This window comes from Vigna unguiculata, chromosome 5 (genome assembly GCF_037176805.1).
Source record: "Vigna unguiculata cultivar grain cowpea cultivar isolate G323 ecotype 2 chromosome 5, ASM3717680v1, whole genome shotgun sequence".
NCBI classification, from domain to species: domain Eukaryota; kingdom Viridiplantae; phylum Streptophyta; class Magnoliopsida; order Fabales; family Fabaceae; genus Vigna; species Vigna unguiculata.
The window spans coordinates 21690205-21713142 of NC_140796.1; the positions used below are offsets into that span (position 1 = coordinate 21690205).

Below are 22938 nucleotides of genomic sequence, written 5' to 3' on the forward strand. Positions count from 1 at the left end.
AATTTTGAGACCAAAGTCTCTACATATTTTTGGCCAATTAGGGGTCCGTCTTTAGTGTTTTATAGATTTATTTGTTCTTTGTTCTTTGTTCTTTGTTGACAACTAGTGTCTAGTGATTCTCATCATTTAGCACTTAGCCATTGTGTGAAATTCTTTCAAACTTGCCCAAGTGTGCCTTGGCTAGGATTGGCTTTGGTTATTAAGTGGTCTTTTTCGACTCACCTCGCCTACCTGGAGGTTCATTTGTGTTCTTAAAACTTTTATTCACACTTTGTCTCAAGTGCTAGATCATGTCAATCATGAGCACTAGAAGGGTTACACGTGCAAGGGTGCAAACCCAACAAAATTCACCACAACCAACACAACATAACACTAGTGCGGATGATGAGGGTGATGTTTCCCCTCGTATGCTTCACAAACTCACCAAAGAGGTGAGTGACATCAAGGCTCAAATGGCTGCCATGCAAGCCAATTTGCACTTCATATCTGAGCAATTAAGGAATCCTCCACACACTCACCGTGCTTCTCCTAGATCTTCTCGCCCCTCATTAAGACATCATCATGATCTTAGTGGCGAGGAGGAGGATTTACAACGCCCCTTTCCAAGGCAATCTCCTCACACTAGGAGACAAAGGCGTGTTCCTCCTCACCCCAAAGAAACAAGAATAGATTTGCCTCCTTTCCATGGAAAAGATAATGTTGAGGCATATCTAGATTGGGTGGCAAAAGTTGAACAACTGTTTGACAGCCACGTGGTTGAGGAAGAGAGACGTGTCTCTCTTGCTGTTCTCAGCTTCCAAGGTCATGCCTTAAATTGGTGGACAGCCCTTGTCCTCCAACAGCGAAAAAAAGGCCTTCCCGAGATTGAATATTGGTTTGATCTCAAAGAGGCACTCCATGCTCGTCATGTTCCTTCATACTACAAAAGAGAGCTTATGGATAAACTCCAAAGGCTCCAACAAAGAACCATGTCTGTGGAGGAATATAGGCAAAAGATGGAGTTATACATCTTGAGGGCTGGGATAGATGAGGAAGAAGACCTAACCATTGCTAGGTTCTTGAGCGGTCTAAACTACAACATAAGAGATAGAGTTGAGTTGCTCCCATATCAAAATTTAAATGAACTTGTTCAAATGTGCATCAAAGTGGAGCAACAACTCTTGAGGAAACCTATTCCCAAGGATTCTTCACTCTCTTTTTCAAAATCTGATTTTCAAAAGAAAGATTTTTCTCATGTCAAGGAGACCGCTCATAGACACCCAGCAAAAGGTCAAGATAAGGGTGAGGCCTCCAAGCGAGGTAGTGAGATCAAGTGTTTTAAGTGTTTAGGTAGAGGTCATGTGGCATCACAGTGTCCTACCAAGCGCACCATTGTGCTAAAGGGCCAAGACCTCTACAACAGTCAAGAGGAGTCTTCTGAGGAATCTTCCTCTTCTAGTGACTCCCACAGTGACAAGTCCTCCAAAGATAAACATCATTCTTACCCTCAAGAAGGGTCTCTCTTAATGATTAGGAGGCTTCTCAATAACCAACCAACCCTTCCTCTCAATGATCAAAGAGAAAACATTTTTCACACTCGCTGTGACGTTTTGAACAATACTTGTTCTTTGATCATTGATAGTGGGTCTTGTTGCAACTGTTGTAGCACAAGAATGGTTGAGAAGTTGAACTTGACTTTGTTACCCCATCCCAAACCTTACAAACTTCATTGGCTTAATGAAGATGGGGATCTCGAAGTCAAGCATCAAGTGTTGGTTAAGTTCTCTATTGGAAAGTACAAAGACAAAGTTTTATGTGATGTAATTCCAATGGAAGCTTGCCATATTCTCTTAGGTAGGCCGTGGCAATTTGATCGCAAAACCACCCACCATGGCCATACCAATGAGATAACCCTCCAACATCATTCGAAAACTTTTGTGTTACATCCCCTCACTCCTACTCAAGTTGCTAGTGACCAAGCTCAAATGAAAGCTAGGAGGGAGGAAGAGAGTTCCACCAACTCTACTAAATTATCCAAGGCTTCTAAGAAAAAGGTAGAGGAAGTCTCTCCTTCTAAGGATGTTCATCATGAAGTGCTTCTTACTCATAAAACTCTTTTACAAACTCTTCATGTTGAACACCCTTCCTACCTTTTGCTGTGTCATGCTGTCTTTACATGTCTCCAACATCCTTCACTTAAGGACCTACCTCCTTCTGTCCGTGCTCTTCTCCATGAATTTGCGGATATTTTCCCTAAGGATGGTCCCCAAGGCCTCCCACCTTTTAGAGGAATAGAGCACAAAATTGATTTTATCCCAGGGGCCAGTCTACCTAATAGACCAGCCTATAGGACAAATCCAATTGAGACTAAAGAGATAGAGACTCAAGTGATCAAGTTGTTAGACAAAGGATGGGTCCAAAAGAGTCTTAGTCCTTGTGCTGTTCCCGTGTTGTTGGTGCCCAAAAAAGATGGCAAATGGCGCATGTGTTGTGATTGTAGGGCCATCAACAACATTACCATAAAGTATAGGCACCCCATCCCTAAACTAGATGATATGTTGGATGAATTGCATGGGGCCAAAATGTTTTCAAAAATAGACCTTAAAAGTGGTTATCACCAAATTCGAATTGCCAAAGGTGATGAGTGGAAAACCGCTTTCAAAACTAAATTTGGTCTATATGAATGGTTAGTCATGCCTTTTGGCCTAACCAATGCTCCTAGCACATTCATGCGACTAATGAATCATGTCCTACGAGATTGTTTGGGGAAGTTTGTGGTTGTTTATTTTGATGACATTTTAATTTATAGCCACAGCTTCAAAGTTCATCTAGGACACCTTAGGGTAGTCCTGTCTCTCCTTCGAGACCATCAACTCTATGCCAACATAGACAAGTGCACTTTCTGTGTAGAGAGTGTCATCTTTCTTGGGTTTGTGGTCAATAAAAGTGGGGTACATGTTGACCCCGACAAAATCAAAGCCATCCAAGAATGGCCTGTGCCAAAGAATGTAGGGGACATCCGTAGCTTTCATGGGCTAGCTAGCTTTTATAGACGGTTTGTACCCCACTTTTCCACAATTGCCTCACCCCTCAATGAACTTGTCAAGAAAGACACACCTTTTGTGTGGGGTGATAAGCAACAACAAGCCTTTGAGGATATTAAGGCTAAACTCACCCAAGCACCAGTTCTAGCTCTTCCAAACTTTGAGAAAACTTTTGAGCTAGAATGTGATGCTTCTGGGGTTGGAGTAGGTGCGGTTTTATTACAAGAAGGTCATCCAATTGCTTATTTCAGTGAAAAACTCAATGGCCCTTCTCGTAATTACCCCACCTATGACAAAGAGTTGTATGCTCTTGTGCGAGCTCTTCATACTTGGGAACACTATCTTGTGTCTAAAGAGTTTATAATTCACACTGATCATGAAACTCTCAAGTATTTGAAAAGCCAGCACAAGCTCAACAAGAGGCATGCAAAGTGGGTTGAATTTCTAGAACAATTCCCTTATATCATCAAATACAAGAAAGGGAAATCCAATGCTGTGGTTGATGCACTTTCTAGAAGATATACTCTTTTAGCCAAACTTGAATCTCAAATTCTTGGATTTGACAATATATGTGAATTGTATAGTCAAGATCCCTTCTTTGCCCCTATTTATTCTAATTGTTTAAATAAGTCCCAAGGCGGCTTCTATGTCTCAAATGGATATCTTTTCAAAGAAGCCCGCCTATGTGTTCCATGTGGTTCTCATCGTAAACTTTTAATCATTGAGATGCATGAGGGGGGACTTATGGGACATTTTGGGGTCGCCAAAACGTTGGCCATGCTTAAAGAAAAATTCTTTTGGCCTCACATGAAACGTGATATTCAAAAACATTGCGCTAGTTGTTTGACTTGTTTGCATGCTAAGTCTAGCGCAATGCCTACTGGGATGTATACTCCTTTGCCTGTGGCTTCCACCCCTTGGAAGGATATTAGCATGGACTTTGTCCTAGGGCTTCCAAGGACTTCTAGGGGTGTTGATTCGATTTTTGTGGTTGTGGACCAGTTTTTGAAAATGGCACATTTTATTCATGCCACAAAGTCGATGATGCAAGCCACATTGCAAAGTTGTTCTTTAGAGAAGTGGTTCGTCTTCATGGCTTACCCAAAACAATTGTGTCTGATAGGGATACTAAGTTTCTTAGCCACTTTTGGAGGACCTTGTGGTCTAGGCTTGGAACTAAACTTTCTTTTTCTACTTCCTGTCACCCTCAAACTGATGGGCAAACAGAGGTAGTCAATAGATCCCTCTCCACATTGCTTAGGGTTGTGCTTAAGGGGAACCATAAATCTTGGGATGAGTATCTTCCCCACATTAAGTTTGCCTACAATAGAGTGGTCCATAGCACCACCAAACTCTCACCTTTTGAGGTTGTCTATGGCTTTAACCCTCTCACTCCTCTAGACTTGCTACCTCTTCCATCTTCTTTTGACTTTGTTCATAAAGAAGGGGTTTCTAAGTCTCAATTTATCAAAGATTTTCATGAGAAGGTTAAAAGTCAAATTCAAGCTCAAATGGAAAAGATTGCCAACTCTAAAAACAAGGGTAAGAGAGTTCGGTCATTCAATGCGGGTGACTTAGTTTGGCTTCATCCAAGGAAGGAAAGATTTCCTCAATTACGAAAATCCAAACTTAGTCTCCGTGGTGATGGTCCATTCCAAATCATAAAGAAGATCAACAATAATGCTTATCAATTAGATCTTCCAGCTGAATATGGTGTGCATCCTACTTTTAATATCACTGACTTAGTTCCTTTTACAGGTACTGTAGTTGATGAGGATGACAACCACGATTTGAGGGCAAATCCTCTTCAAGGGGGAGGGGATGATGTGACCCCACCAAGCCCAATTGCACCTTCAAGCCCAAGCCCAAGCCCAAGCCCATTAAAAGGCCCAATTACAAGATCAATGATGAAAAAGATTCAAAAGGGCCTCCCATTAGATGATCACAAAATCAATGGGCTTCTCACATTCTTTACATGGGCCAAAGAGATCACAAAGACTTGAAGATGTGCATGTAAATCTAGTAGTGTAGATTTAAATTGGGCCATTGTTTGGGCTTTGCTTTCTAATAATACATAAGACATGAAAGGAACATAGGATGGGTTAAAATTGGGCTCGGCCCAATTCTCTTCATACATGGCCAAGATTTTCAAGACAAGGAGGCTCCTTTGCTTCATAGTTTGACTAAAGTTGGTCATCACATCTAAAGGCTAAGAATCCTTCTTGTTCTTCAAGCCAAGATCCAAGGGGCATGATCTTATCTCCTTCTCCTAGCTTGATCTAAGGGCCAAGATCAAGGCCCACTCCATCCAATGGCTCACCTTTGGAGCTCCACCATATTTTCACTCATGATACTAAGATACTAAGGATCAAATTGTTGAATTAGAAGAATCTTTTCTTAAGATTTAAATAATTACAAGGAGAAGTTTTATATTAATTCTTCGAAACTTATTCTAGAAAAATGTTCTCAGATATGAGAATATTCAATGAGTGAATGAGATGAAACTAGAAAAGCTTATTTAAAGTGAGTTTCATACACTACTAAAATTTTCATATTACATGAGATTTTTCTTACAAATTCGTTAAAAATATTGCAAGAAAAAACTTTTTTTTTATATTTTTTCTAAAAATTTTAATTGGTAGGTAATTATTTCGTAGATAATTATTTCCTACAAAATTATAAAAATTTGCAAGTATTTCCAACAAAATATTTTGCAAAAAAATTGCTCGTAATTTCTTGCAAATGTTTTTCATAACAAAATTTATAGGTATTTCCTACGGAAAAAATGTAAAACAAAATTGACAGGAAATATGATTTTTTTAGTAGTGATATCAAATACAACTTCAAAACTATTATTTTTCTAAGTATAAACATACAAAGAGATTTCAATACTAAATTATATATACTTTTGTTATATTTGTGACAATGATTAAATATATAAATTTTAAGTATATTATTTTGGCCTTTTCAAAAAATTTGGTTAAGATCCACCCATGCTCGAGGAAGTACCAATGTGTTTTAATATTATAAATGACTGTTATAACAATATTATAACAAAAGACTCTTATAATATTGTTTAGGAACATAGAAAAAATGATTGTTATTGTAAGTTTTGAAATGGTTGAAATGTCAAGAAGGGGCGTTGAATGGGCTAGTTAAAAATTTAGGTAACCTTTAAAGGCTAAAAATTATCTTTTATTGAATCAACCCAACCAACAAGTAAGGATGCAAACACCTCTGGACTATTTTCAACCGATCAAAAATAGAGTTAGTCGATTGATTTTATTAAATTGGTGCAGTAATGATATAATCAATCGATTGAATCACAAAAACAATCGACTAAAACACTAGGAAAAATGTAGAAATGTAAATTTGTGATTTAAAGCAAGATCAATGTAAAAGATCAGTTAAGACAAGTTCCAATGAGTTATACAAACATGATCAATATGTTGTAACACTCAAGAATGTCAAAAAGATTGATGTGACCCCAACAAGCCCAACATCAAGCCAAGGTACACCTTCAAGTCCAAGCCCATCAAGAGGTCCAATAACAAGGAGCATGCTCAAAAAGATCCAATTGGGCTTCATCCAAGATGGCCCAAATCCACATGGGCTTCTCACACTCTTACAACCTTGCTTACTATTGATCCAATATCAAGAGTACAAGCAATTTTCCTATCACCCCTTATAAACGATACCACACTTTCCTTACCCTTATCTACCAATCAATGCTACACAACTTAGGATTTATACATTGACTTCCTAAGGTATGATGATCTAACCTTCCAAAACATTACCATTTTATACTTTGCCTCTTTCCTCCTCATCATTGACCTAATTAATCCCATCATGACACATTTCCCACACTCGTTACCAAATCACCCCGATGATAGCATTCTTATCAACTCCTTTCCAAGCCTTATTCACCATAAATTTCTAGCAATCAACTCTTCCTATTTAAAAAAAAAAATCAAATCTTCTATCCTAATCCACCCATACCAACATCCCTCACAGCCATCCAGTCAGACCACACAACTGGCCCTATTCCAGGCGTCGCCTGGCGGCCAGTAAGGTGCCGCCAGGTGGTACGACAGTACCTGCATACACCAGGTTTAATTACACCAGCCCCGAGTCTCTCACTTCCTTTGTTTGCCACCCAATTCAATTGTCCCAACTCATACCAGTTCATCTCAAATTCACCAATCACATAGTCCAATTTTTATCCCTTTTTACATTGTATAATCACTGATACAATTACTTTAATTCAGTTATTCTTCCCTTACAAGAACCCAATTCTACCCTTAACTGTTCATACATGGCTTCCCAAAACACCATCAAACTCTAATGTTAAATACATCAAACACACAACATAATTCACAAAAATCAACTTCAGAAGTCAAATGATCACTGCACCAATCAAAAGTCAAGAAAACTGCAAACTGCGTCGCGCCGCCTTTCAGATATTCATCGCCGCCAAGCGGTTCAAGCCAAAACAAGAACAGAACCAATATCTGATGTGTCGCTTGGCGGTAGGGGATGAGCCGCCAGACGGTTTCTGGAAAAATCCAGAAACTTCAATAAAACAATGTAGAACAACATGGGGATCATGCGATAATTCATGGCAATGCACAGTTATTCAAATACAATCACCAAACGTAAGAAAAAAACTCCCCTAACCTGGAATTCACGCACCAATTGAGATTCTCACTCTCCTTTCACACCTTCTTCCCTTTGCTAAAAAGAAACACTTCAACTCTTCTCTCCTTGGCCTCTTTCACGAACCAGAATCGCTCCACTCTCACTCTCAGAACTGTCTGCACTTCCCCAGGTTGATTTTCCTCTCCTTCTCTCATCTCTTTCAAGATTAATGTGCCCTAATTACTCTTTAATTTGCTAAAACGAATTTTATTAAATAAAAATTATGACTAAGGCCATTCAATGAATATTAACCCATTGTGTTTCAGCCCTTACGTTGCCTCTCCATTAGCTGCTAGGGTTCCCAATCCTTTCATATTCATGCCAAAAGAAATTGGCAAAAAGAGGATGGATTTGTCCTTAACAAGGTTTGAACCCACAACCTTTCAATCACAAAACAAGTGCACAACCAATTCATATTTGTGATAATTCCTACCATTTTAGGATTTTATTATCACGTCAAGCATTCAAATATATCATCAAAATAATGCATAAATTAAAATACACACAATTGGACACATAGGACTTGAACCCAAGTCCTCTCATACAAACCAAGTACTCTCAACCACTTGAGCTAGTACTTTTCCATGACATAGCAATCCGCATTACATACCGTAAATGCTTTTATTACCCGCATTTATTAAATAATTATTTAATTAACTATTTAATTTTTCTCGGGTCTTACATTTCCCCCACCTTTAAAGATTTTCGTCCTCGAAAATAGGACTTACTAGGAAATAAGTGCAAGTAGGACTACCTCATGCGATCCTCCATCTCCCAGGTCATCTCCTGAGTAGCCTCATCCCATAGCACTTTCACGGTCCTGATTTCCTTCCCTCGCAGCTTTTTCACTTGCGAGTCTAGAATCCGCACCGGTCTGGTGTTCACAGTCAAATCTTCCCTGATCTGGATATCGTTTGACACTAAAACATGAGAGGGATCTACTATGTATTTCCTCAACTGAGAGACATGAAACACATTATGCAAATTCGCCAAGTGTGGTGGCAGGGCGATCTCATAAGCTGCAGCGCCAATTCTCCTCAAGATCTGATAAGGTCCAACAAACCTCGAAGTTAACTTCCTTGATTTGATGGCCCTTCCAATACCTGCTGTCGGGGTCACTCTAAGGAATACATGGTCCCCAGCTTCAAACTCTAATGGCCGCCTCCTTTTATCTACATATGACTTCTGTCTGCTCTAAGTAGCCTCCATTCTCTCCTGAATCGTCTTGACTTTCTCAGAAGTCTGCTGCAGAAACTATGACATAGCAATCATCTTGAGGGAATATTTAACTAACATAGCAGTTGGTCAAAGGAACCATGTATCTAAGTGTAAAAGGTTTAAGTGACTTACTCTATCTAGTAGGCCTAACACTCTTCCATAGCTTGACGTTGCTCAACTATGGTTGTTATTCTTCTCTAATAACATCTTGTATCATCAACCGGATGATATCAAGCATAGAAGTTGATCTTTAACTTTAAGGAACTACATGTAGAACATTTGAACTTGAAGTACTAGGTTATGGGAGTTTTTGAAGAGGATCCTATGATCCTTATAAACCTTTTCAGCATATTATTCTACTACAACCTTAGCCTCCTCCTAAGAGCTTATTCTTCTTAGACCTTCTTCTTAGTAATCCTTTTGGCATCAAAGTGCCACTCCAGAACAAAAGTCACATCTTCCTTAATCAAATTGTAAAGCAAATATTGATGATCAATTACACTTTAATGTCTAAGTCTAAGATGGGTTTGATCTCAACAAAAGAATATTTGTGAGGTCATAGTGACCAACAACTCCTCTTCATACTTTCTTGAACATATGCTAAAATGTAAACTTAGGCTCTTGTAGGGAAGATTATGGTTGTATTTTTCATAAAGAACAATTAGCTTGGTATAAAAGATGATAAATAGTATGAGATGAATCGTCCATTCTAAATATAAGGGATCTCAATCTTGTATATAGAAGAAAATTATGCAAATTGTGAGACCTTAAGATTTTTTACCTCTAAGCAAAACCAACTTCAAATTTTGAAAAGGCTCTACAAAACCATTCTTTTCATGGAAAACATAACTCCAATATATGAAAATGTTAGAGTAAAATTACAACACCCTATGATTTTGATTGAGTGCTAAAAAAACAAGGATAAAACATGGTCATGCTTCATTTGAAATATTATAGTTTAATTCAGCATTAGATCATTTATGATGAACCATTGTGCAGTCTTGTTTAATGCCTATGATGAACCATTATTTTTCCCTGATTTCTTACCTTTTAGTACCCATCTTGATTGTTGATTAGTGCTTAATTGTCATTCTATAGTACATTTTCATTTATTGGGATTCTGATAACGTTGTCATGAAGTGATCAAATTAATACTACTTATCTATAATAACTTCAGTATTGTTAAGAAAGTATCCAAAAGATTAGTATGGGTAAAGTCAACCCTTAGTCATCTCCCAACGAACACGAAATTGATTTATAGCAAATTAGTTCTTATAAAAACTATACAAAAGAGTTAGCCAAATAAAATTGTGAAAAATAACAGAAGAAGATAAAGATAAAAAGATATAAAAAAATGAAAAAAAATAGATTGATTCCATTGCTTTTTCAAAATAGATCCATCATCGGTTATCTAAAGATTATTGCTCAATTAATTATTATTGTAGATTGGCAAATCAATCAATGTAAAGTCTCAATTAATTTGTTGACGTTCTCACTTTTAACCAAAGTATAGTCTCAATTAAAAGTGAGAACTTTTAGATTATCCATAGTAAATTCAACCAAAGTACAGTCTCAATCAAATATTACCATGCCTAATCATATCTATTCTTTTATCTCCTTAGCAAATAAAAAGCTTAATTAATCAAAGTAAATTCTTGACTAATTTTAGTTAGAGTAAATACCTTTAACCAAAGTAAAGCTTCAATTATTAGTAAAAACTCATTTAATCAAATGAAAATTTCTAAATAAAATCAAAGTAAAGTCTCAATTAAATTTAAAAACCCTTGAACAGATATGACCAACATGCATATAGATTTAAAATCATTAATTTTTAAGTGATTTAAAGATAAAAGACATCGATGAATGAAAAACGCAAAAATAATAAAAAAGAACAAAGAAATTATTTCATTCTAGCCTCATAATCCATAATGAAATTATATTGTTCACCCAAAGGTCCAAATTTTGTTGCCCAGTCCCTCTTCTCTACTTAACCAAACTTCTTCAAGTTTTTAAGCTTTTCTTGCCATCTTCACACAATGCTTGGCTTTGATTTTTGTGATTTTGATAATTTCTTATTCTTGGATTTATCTTTAAGGTGTCATAAAGCTTTAAGAAATATATTTCCACACCTACATGAAACTTAGCTACAGCTACACTAACACACCTCAAAATATCCAAAGAACATTTATGCAACTAAAAAGTTATTTTTAACATCTTTTTGTATCTCATGCGCAATAACCCCAATTATAAGAAATCTAAATTAAATAAATCTTTTAAGAACAAAATTCAATTCAAAATCCAAAATTAAACATTAAAAATGAAGGCAAAAATACGCATTCATCAGCTTCATGGGGCCAGTAATTCTAATTTTAATTAATTTGAATTTACTTGGTTTAATTTTTGTTTATCAATTATTTTCTAGTTTTGTTGTGAAGGATGTGTTGGCTTGGACATTAATGTTAGTTTGAATGGATGACTATCACATCAACCCTATTTCCAAGTCAACATTAGTGATAGGCCATCTTTCTACTCTTATTTGGGCCCATACCTAGGGGCAATTTGGTATTTTGTTGAGGTTGTGATGCAACCACATGGGAAGCTCTTTTAGTAAGGTTTTTACGTTTTTAGAAGCTTTATCTCTCCCTATATTTGTTGTTCTCTTTCACGTTTATTCCTTTTTCCGTTACATTTATGTTGTACTTTCATTTTTGTTTGTGTTGTAAGTCTATTGTCATGGGTAGCTAAACTTTGTAATTGATTTTATGAGGAGAATGCAATGAACCTTGAGGTTTTGTTCATTTTTTTCCACTATTCTATTTGCTCTTAATCATTTAATCAATGCTTAAGAACAAGGATAAAACATGGTCATGTTTCATTTGAAATATGATAGTTTAATTCAACATTAGATCATTTATGATGCAAGTATTTCTGTCTTATAGACTACAACATTGTGCGGTCTTGTTTAACATCTAGCATAGATAAGAACATGTTAGTAAGCTAACATCGTACTACATGAAAATAAATAAATGCTTATTCTATGTTGAAAGAAATGTTCATTACTTTCATCTACCAAAGAGATACATTAACAAATGACAAGTCACATAAGAAGATGTCTTGGATAAAGAGCTAACATTTCTTTTCTCCTACAGATTTCCTAAACCATGCAATGCCAGTCTAGAAGGGCTATCTACTTCGTACGACATTGTAGTTTAAAAAAATTCAAGAAAAGAAACATTGTCCAAGAAGAGATAAATACTTTCAACTATCAAGATGTCACGTAAAGAAGAAAAGAAAATTTATTGTTGCATGAAGTGCATTTAATGCATCCTTCAATATCAAGTTCATCAGACAAAAGAAATACATTAAAAAGAGATGAAGTTGTTCAATGACTAGAAACATTTTCACAACAATTACTATATAAAGTAACTAAAGAAGAATAAGGAAGAGAGAGACTATGTTGTATTGTATTGAAACACGGTTCAATTTTCTACATCTACCAAAAGCTTCATGGAGAACATTGTTCATTTTTATTCTGCCAACTAGAAGAAAGAACATCAATCTTGAGTAAATTAATAGATTGTCATTGTATCTATTGAGAAACCTAGTGATCTTTTGATCATCACTCATAAAATCTACTTATCTTAGTCAGGAGTGGCTATTTGACAAAGAATATACTCAGTTATTAGTCATAAGTTGCATGTGAAAGAATACATGGTTGAACCAAAAGTGACTTGTGAAAGAATACTTAGTTATGCCAAAAGTGGCTTGTGAAAGAATATTTTGGTGAACTAGGAGTGGCTTTCAAAAGGAATATTTGTTTAAGCCAGGAGTGGCTACAAGCCCAAACAATACTCAAGAGATTAGCCATGAGTGACTATGATCCCAAACAATACTTAACGGGTTAGTCATGAGGTGCTAGGAGCCCAAATAATACTCATTTTGTACTTTGAAACATTAGTATGCATAGTAGAATTTAATTTGTTGATTGAGAATTGATTGTAGTATGTGTGGTCAAATGCACTCGTATAAAAGTACAATGTATTATTGTTATTGTTGTAGTGTGAGATTTGATGAATTCAACTTAAAAAGATTTGAACATCCCACCATGAAAATTCTTGATGATTGAAGACGTATATGTTTAGCACTAGTGCAAAAATGGGATATTAGATCAGGCATATTAGATCGGTTGTACAGGAACCGATCTAACAATTCAGGCGGTGACAATTTTGAAAATAACTTCATTTACATTAGATCGATTGTGTGGGGAACTAATCTAACATGTATACAGTAGATCAGTTTAGGGGGGAACCGATCTAACGTGCTTTTTTTAAATTAAAAAAAGGTGACGCTTTTAAATATTAGATCGGTTAGAATTATAATCAATGTAATATTTTCTGCACAAACCACGAAACCCTTTCCCCTCTCTCGCGCCTCACTGTGCATCTGCTTCAACTGTTCATCTTCTTCGTTTTTCTCCACTGTGCATCATCGCGCCTCATGCACATTTGCTTTCTTCTCCGTTCGTTGCACCATGAAACCCTCTCTGTTTTTCTCTACTAGCCTCCACGCCACGAACCACCACCTTCGCACCACTAACCACCACCTTCACACCATGAACCATCGTTGTCGCCACACCACGAGCCTAACCGTCATAATTTTGTTACTTATTTAGGGGAGTTGGCTTGAACAAAGGTGTCTATTTTGGAACCTGATTAGGATCATGTGTCAGAAGTAGATAAAAATATGATTTGACAGGATATTTGTGTAAGTTAACCTGTGAACTTATGAATATTTACTACTTATTTCTAATGTATGTTAATTAATAATATCCTATATTATTGCGTAGGAAAACTATGACTTGGACACTTCTGATTTCATACGGAGGAGGATAATATTGTCAGTAGGAACAAAATGGAGAGCATTCAAAACGATGTTGTCAAGCTTCTATGTATTTGGGAAATACAAAGAAAAGTCTCCTTGACAGATGTATGGCATAGACGAGCAAACATGGGAATCATTTGTTCATTGTCGACTGGATCCCTCTTAGGAGGTATATTTCTTTATTCACGCTTCAAATATTAAATATATGTAATGAAATTAACCATTTATATACATTATTGTTTCAACAAGAAAAGCGAAAGAAAGCGCAAGCTATATAAAGCAAAAATGAAAAACCACACAGGCTTTCTCGTGGAGGATATCTTTTGTTGGAACAAAGAATAATGGAAGAAAAGCTAAAATAACAAATGGATTCAACAGGTTCTAATGAAGGACCGCTCAATCCTCTATCCCCTCCCAATCGACATGAGAAATGGAAGTTGGCTCGTACTAAACCAGAGGGGCAAATAACATCTGAGAAATTAAAAAATATTGCTGAAAGAATTGTAAGTTAGTAACATTTGATGCCTTAACAATTTATTATGTTTTGTGCTATGAGTAACAAATTATTTTTACAGGATTATCTTGTAGAGCAAAGTACACAAGGAAGTTTTGTTCCTTAGGGTCGTGTACGTACTGCTGGCTATGGGGTGGGTGTGAGACAATACTTTGGAAGTTATCAGCGCTAAAACACCACACAGACAGGGCCTATCACACCTAAGATGATAGAGCATTTGACCAGACGATAAAGGTACAAGTTGTTGAAGAATTAAGGCATGAATTTGATCAACGATGGGAGTCCATGTCGCAGCAACATAATGTGGTACAAGAAGACGATGAAGAGGAGGTCACAAAGACGAATATCTCAAACATGTGTAAGTTGTATGTTGGAGAGGTCCCTCCTCGTTTAGTTGCCATTGGGAGATTATATCCAGGGGGATCAACCATTCATATTGTGCAAATGTCAGATGATTTGGCTAGAGTGGAAGTTGCAGATGTTAGAAATGCCATAAATCCAATTCAAGTGCCCATAGAGGAGGTCAAAATAGTTGGAGAGGCACTAGGAACATTCATCTCATGGCCTAAACAATTAGTTAAGGTTATTTCAAAAAAGAAGTAGGTATATTTTTCTTCTTTACAATGATATACTTCATAATTTAACACAAACTTCGTATTTAATTTTGTTATTATATTTTGTAGGTTCATAGTAGACAAAAGTCCCCAGTTGACAATAGTCCAATTCATGAGTTGGATGGCATAGTCAAAGATCTTTTTCAAAAATCACTTGTCATTCCTTGGGATAAAACAGTCTTTGGTGTTGACAATAGTGATATACCACCATATGTCCATATGAATGATGTGTACAAAATCATCCAGGGGCATCAGATGTTGAACATTACAGTTTTCAAATATGGATATTATGAGTACATTTTATGTTATACTATGAAATCAATAATTGTCTCTAAACTTAATGGCTTAATGGTTTGAATTCAGGTATTTAAACAAATATGTTTCCAAAATAGGGAATGTTGATGTCTATGCTTTCCTTGAGCCTCAACATATACAAAAGTATGGAAATAAACATGTGGAATTTCAGACGTACATCCAAAATTGGATGGGGAAATCAAAGAAAAGAATTTACATGGCACCTTATATTCCTGCGTAAGTTCATCTTAGTCACTTTAGCTATTAATTAAGTAATTCAAATCACTAATTATATTTCTTTTTTAGGTCTCATTGGAAATTGGTGATTATTTGTCCAATGGAGAATATTGTAGTTTGGTTATGCTCGTTGCACAAACCCATCCCCTCAGCCATGAGAAATATACTACAAAGGTATGTTGTAGTCCCTTTATAATGTGTTATTTATGTCATGATATATGTTGTAATTGACTAGTGATTTAACTTTTTAGAGCTTTGAATTTGTACAATGTGTTGGGTGGTAAATCAACTTCATCTTCACAAAATTTCAAAGTGATTTCTCCCAAGGTATAAGTTTCCATCTTTTATATTGTATGATTTGTACTTTTTTTCATATATTAATTACTATAAATTTGATCTTCTTAGTGTAATATCCAAAAAGGAATTTTTGAGTGTGGATACTATGTCATGTACTAGATGTGGACCATAACTCGTGCTGCTCTGAAAGATTCTTGGGATGAGGTAAGGAATCAAAACACTCCTCTTTGAAACATGTTTTTATGAAATACTTAACTAATATGCATTCATTGCTTTGAACTACAAGTTTTTAACAATGTTGAACTATTGGGATTTGAGAAGATTGATGAAGTAAGGACTGAATGGGCCAAATACTTCTTGTAGCTTAAAAATGTTTATATGTAAAACTTTTCCTTTGTTGCATAAGTTTTCTTTCACTTAGGAAATATTTTGGTCAAATTCATTGTTGGATTTGAATTGTTGTTTAATTATGTACCCAATAAACTGTTGGAACCACTACTAGAAATTCTCATATTACATGAGATTTTTCTTGCAAATATATTAAAAAAATTTGCAAGAAAATACTTTTTCTTGCCATTTTTTCTAAGAATTTTAATTGATAGGTAATTCCTTCATGGGTAATTATCTCCTATAAGATTATAAAATTTGCAAGTACTTCCTACAAAATTTGTTGCAAAAAGTGTTTTATACAAAATATTTTGCAAGAAAATTGGTAGCAATTTCTTGCAATTTTTTTTTCACAACAAAATTTGTAAGTATTTCCTACGAAAAAATTTTCAAAACAAAATTGGCAGGAAATATAAATTTTTTTAGTAGTGAACTGAACTGTTTGTATTTATTTGATTTTGAATGCAACAAGTTTTGGTTAGTTGCAATTACAAAACGCACCTTTCAAAAAAAACAGCAAGCAATAGATCAATTATGGTCTTAACCGATCTAATATATCATATATAAGATCGGATGACAGAAACTGATCTAATTTTGATACATTAGATCGGTTTTTTTCAATCGATTTAATAACTAATAGACATATTACATTGGCTTATATTAGATCGATTCCGGAACCGATTTAATACATGCTCCAGAACCGATCTAATATCCCATTTTTGCACTAGTGTATTATATTAGATCGATTCCGGAACCGATTTAATACATGCTCCAGAATCGATCTAATATCCCATTTTTGCACTAGTGTAGGGATTATGTTATGTTGATTTAGATTGTAGGTAAGTCTCAATTGAGTAGTTTGATCTTATAATTAACATTAGAAAGCTGCTTAAATTTATTTAAGAACTTAGAATGATGATAAAGGATTTTTAATTGATTAAAAGATCTTTTAATCATTTAAAATGTTCATACAAGAGTTTGGAATTATTGCAAAGAACATTTTAATTGATTAGATATTTGTTTCAATTGATAAAGATTACTTAAGACTATGGTTAGGTCCAATAATGAGTTTTTAATACGTTAAAACAAGTTTCCAATGGATTAAAATTTCATGTGCTTTCCGAAGGTTTTAAGATCCTCTATTTTAATATGTTAAAACTTATTTTAGTATATTTATTTCAATATTAGTTTGGAAGATAATAAATTAAGTTCATCAACAAATCATGTAACGTGTTTCATTTGACAAATGATACAAAACTACACAATCGTGTTTTACATTTACGTGGACAATGTGCTCAAAATATAAAAATATAGAAGTAAGCAAACCTAATACTAATATATATATATATATATATATATGCTTATTTTATGTTGTATGCAATGTGCATTACTTTCCTCTGACCTAAGGATTTGACATGTCACATCTTAAAATTAAATTTTACTAGTCATTAATGAAATTAAACAAACTAAGTTTCTCTAAATTTTTCATATAAAGTAAAATCTAGGCCAATTCTCAAAGGACACATATTGATTATATTTAATTATTCTTGTTAAGGACGACAAATAAACATGCCCATGTGGGTATTTCCCGAACTTGTCTCCGTTTTGATGGAGAATCATCGCATTGACTAGGTATGGGTATGAGTATGAGTATAGGGAATACCCGACTTTTTTAATTGAGTATAGGGGTATGGATGGGCATGTACATATCTACCCTGCCCTCGTCCCATACCCGCCATAATACTTATCCATACCATATTCTCGTCCCCATTTAAATTATTAAAATACTCGTTTCTATTATATATATATATATATATATATATATATATATATATATATATATATATATATATATATATATATATACACACACACACACTTACACACAAACTACACACTTTCTATTTTTTATTTCTTCTCACTATTTGACTTGTCATGAAATTCATTCCCATCTTCAAAATATTTGTTGTCTTATGACAACCTTTATTCAATTATGTTCAAATGATATATGTCAATTAAATATTTTTTATGTCTCACATTTGAATATGTTTAACACTCCTAATTTAGGTGTTAGGAGTAATTTTTATTTATGGTAATTTTTTATAGCATAAACCTTTCGATTATTAGGTAATATAAAAAATTTGTCTTATTTATTCTACTATTATTAATTTTTGTTTCATTTTAAGAATTTTTTTGTTTTGCTACAACAATTTTTTTTATCTCTCAACAATCTACTAGGTTGTTATTCAAAAAGTTTTCTTATATCTCTAAGGTATTTTTCATCTTATCGTACTCTTAATTATACATATGTTTTCCTATGTGCAATTTCATTTAATGGTTTCTCAAATTGTTTCTAAGACAAACATTTGATAATTTTTAAAATTTTTAAATTTATTGTTTATTTTTATCATGTAGAATACTATTTTGATATTTTTTATATAATAATTTTTATTTATTAACTCATTATCATATGTGTAATTTTATCACTATAATTGTATAAATAAATTTTATTTACTATAGTATAATAATTTAATGTAATTACCATTACTTTTCTTTTATCACAATTAACATATACTAAAGTTCAAAAGATGAAAGATCTATGTTAGAATTCTATTATTATTAGATGAATCATTGTTCTCTATGTAATTTTGATCAAATGATGTATTATAACTTTTACTATTGTATAAAAAAGATATTTTATTAGAATTTACAAAATTGAACTAAAGAGACATTTAAAATATTTTTCAATTTGAAACTTAATTTTTCTTTCATATTTTTTAAAATATTTTTAAATTTTATCAATTATGTTTCATTAAGTTTGTACATTTAATAAATGTTTTGGTTCTCATGAAATTTTATTTGGTATTCTAATTTGAAATGTATACAATAATTTCTTTCTAAATTATTTGATATTGAGTAAACAACAATCCTTCTAATATGGAATATTTGATAATATTATGTTTTCTTTGCCATAATTTTTTATTATAAAACTTAATTAATTAATTAATTTTGAAAACGTAAGAAAACGGGTATGAATATGGGTACAAGTATATACAAGTTACCCGACAAGAATGGGGATGAAACAAAAATTTGATACTCGTTAGGTATGGGGATGAGGATGAATTTTTTCTTTGGGATGGATATAGGATAGTGAAACTCGTCATCGTCTCGCCATTTACCATCCTTAATTAGTATTCTTCCTTTATAAATTAATTTGGGGTTTGTGGCTTGAAAAACATAAAATGAAAATTGAAGAAAAAAATCAACAATCAAAAGCAAAAGTCCAAAGAATCAAAATAGATTAGTCCATAGATTCAGAAAACCAAAGAATCCAACATGTCATAGTTCTATAAAGATTTGATCCAAGGTTAAACCATTAACTTATTCAAGTAAATAATTAAACCAATTATATGAATTAAACTAAAAGATCATTCAATCCAAATCATATTCAATTATCAAATCAAGATTCAATCAATTCCTAATTTGAATTCTAAAATAAAAAATGCAATTTGATAACTGACAAATGTTTTCATAACATTAAATTGCATAACCAAATTACACTTATGTTGAGATTAAACTTTGCTTTTTCTAAGAAAACATGCCTTGTTTTGTTAGATCATCATGCATCATACCTTTTAGGATGAGAATTCAAGAAATTTAATAACATGGCATTATTTTGCAGAAAAATAAGGAAAAAAGGAATCATCTGGCTGAGCCATGCCAACCTAGCTCAGCCACAACAGTTAAAAACACAAGACACAATCAGAAGTCCATCTACTAAGCCAGAGGAATGTTATTGAGCTATGCACTAGAGTTTGGGCCAGTAATGAGAAGCAATCAAGGAAGACAATAACATAATAACATCTCCATACTGAGTCAGACTTTAGGTTGAACATAAAAGTAGAAAGATGCAGGACATAAAGATTGTGTGGCTAAGCCAGGAAAACTTGGTTGAGCATCGCCCATAGCAGCCCATAAAACACAGTGCCCCCTTCCCTTGTTGGAATCATCAGATCAACATAGAACATGCCTCTCTCCCAATCTTTTCTTCCTAAAATTTATTAGAGATTTTGTATAACGGAAGTTGAGAAAGGATTCTTGTATTGGGAGAAGACTAGTTTCCACCATGAGTGGCTAGAAATCTTAAAAGGCAAGGTTGTTTTGTAATTGAATTTCCCCTTTTTATGTTAAATTTCCTTTCTCATTTATCTTCTACTATCTAGATTATTTGGCTGCAAGTTGTTTTGATCAGTTGTGATATTCTAACTAGTTTAAACTAAGTTGGGAAACTAGCTTAAATTGTGGTCCAAACAAGCTTGTCATGCCTGTACCGGTACTAAATAAAGTATCTAGAGGGGATGCTGGGCAGGGAAAGGCTCGAATAGTAATGCAGGCGTTTATTTTGTCAATCGTTGGGAGATCACATTGAGTTTAAATTCCCTAGGTTCTAGATAGCATGGGTGCATCTAGATCTACCTAAGAGAGTGATTCCAGAGCAGTAATCTTGAGAAGTTTTAGATAAAAGAAGTGAGATTATAATCTGAATTAGGGGAAAGACAAAAGCAATCAATCCTGCTCTCTAACTTACCATTGAAATTTTATACTTTCTAAGTGAAATCAAAAGTTAAATGTGTAAAAGTTGTAATCCAATTATTAATAAACCTTTGCAAGTCCCTGTGGAGACGAATTTCAACTATTTGAATACACTAGTACACTTGTTGTAAAAAGGAATGTTAATAAAATATCATCAATAACACAAAGAGCAAAACTAAAATTTGAGAAAAGAATAACAAATTTAGAGCAAAGGACAATCATTCAAAACTCAATTAGTCGTGCTTGATCTTGACTCTACAAATTGATTCTCAAATATTTGGTTCTCCATTCGTGAAGAACAAAAAACGCTAGAGACAGGAATTGGAAAAGACAAAAACTAAAATAAAGAGTAAAGAAGATGAAGAGACAATTTCTAACACTACAAAATTCAGCAAATGATGTTTGTCTGCTATTTTATACATTTAGGTCTTATATAGGCACTGAAAATTGAAGCAAACAAGAGCCTATCATGAGCTCTAAATAGGGCCATGTGTTCAATTACAAATATTTTAAGCTAATACACACAAAATATAATATATATATATATATATATATATATATATATATATATATATATAAATATAAATATATATGCATTCTTTTACAAAATTTCAACAAATTTGCCTTAACTTCTAAAAATAGTAAAGAATAGAAGAGGAATACAAATCTAGAAATGTAGAATTTAATACAACCATAATCAATGAAAAATAACATCCACCAAAAAAAGAAAAATAGTTATAACAAAAACAATGAGCAAATGTCAAATGAGCTGAAAATACAAAAAATTAAAGCAAATATGTACAATTAACCCAATTTATTACTATTGAAAGGATCACATTGATATAGTAAAGCTATAAATATGTGTACAAAATGTGTCATGAAAGATCTCCTAGATAAAGAACTAATGTTATTTTTCTTCAACAATTCCCTAATCCATGCATTGTCACCTCTAAAAGAACTATCTACTTTGTATGACATTGCACTTTAGAAAAACTCAAGGAAAGGCATAATGTCAAGAAGAGATAATACATCCAGCTATTACGATGTTATGTAAAAAGTAAAAGAGCTTTTATTGTTACATGGAGTGCATTTAATGCATCTATCAACCAAGCTTATCAGACGAAAGAAAGACATTCAAGAAAGATAAAGTTGATTAATGAGCATAAATGGTTTTACAATGGCTTGATAGAGAATATTGTTTATGTTCATTTAGCAGGCTAGAAGAGAAAGCATTAAATCTTGTATATGACAATGGACAATTAGTCTCTCTAGTGCGCAACATTGTGATCTCTGATCGTCCCTTGCACAACCTACTTATCTTAGCCATGAGTGGTTGTTTGACAAAGAATACTCATTTATTAGCCAGGAGCGGTTGCTGTTCAAAGAATACTCGATTAAGATAGAAGTGGTATGTGAAAGAATACTTGTTTGAACCAGAAGTTGCTTAAGAAATAATACTTGATTAAGTTAGAGGTAGCTTGTGCAAACAATACTTTATCGAGGTTAGCCAACCACCAGTGGAAATAGAGAATTTGGCCACGGTTAATTTTGTCATTCTGCCCCGGTTTCAGAACCGAGACATATAAAACTGAACCGAGGTCGTATGTCCTGTTATTATTTTAAAATAAATTTTATGTTTTATGGTTATTCCCACATTTTTAACCTGCATATTTTTTTCAACAAACTAGCATAAACCAGAACAAAACATTTTATGAAACATAACATCATCCACAATCCAAATACATATCCTAATCAATACTATTGTACATCTAAATTATAAATTTGGCACATGCTATCCTACCAAACTTTATGGACTTTGTGGGAATTGGTGCAGTACTCTTAAATGTCTGCAAAATAAGATATTAACTTAACTTAGTATATAAAAGGTTAAAATACCTTTTTGGTCCCAATTTTCGTCAAGTATTTTCAAACAAGTCCTAATTTTGGTTTTGTGTTCAAATAGGTCCCAATTTTCATCAATTTTGTTCAAATAGGTCTCATGAGTCCTTTTTTGCTATCACCGTTTAAATTATTAACGGCCATGAATAGTGATTGCCACGTGTCACTTTGTGATTTTTTTGAATTTTTTTTATTTTTATTTTTTTAAATTTGTTTTAAATTTTTTTAATTTTTTTTAAATGTACACGTGTCAACCCAGTAGCGTACCTCGTGTCACTTCATG

The 22938-nt window shown here is 33.8% G+C and overlaps 1 protein-coding gene across 1 annotated transcript; it reads left to right on the forward strand.

The window, feature by feature from the left end:
• The first annotated feature begins 299 nt into the window (after positions 1 to 299).
• LOC146886229 (uncharacterized) lies at positions 300 to 4794 on the forward strand. Its single transcript, XM_085673353.1, has 2 exons — positions 300 to 4105; positions 4782 to 4794. The coding sequence occupies exons 1-2, from the start codon at positions 300 to 302 to the stop codon at positions 4792 to 4794; spliced, it is 3819 nt and encodes a 1272-aa protein (XP_085529479.1).
• Positions 4795 to 22938: the final 18144 nt, after the last annotated feature.

Excerpts from the sequence above, each read along its gene's own strand:
- LOC146886229 (XM_085673353.1), top strand. The coding sequence starts at position 300 with ATGAGCACTAGAAGGGTTACACGTGCAAGGGTGCAAACCCAACAAAAT.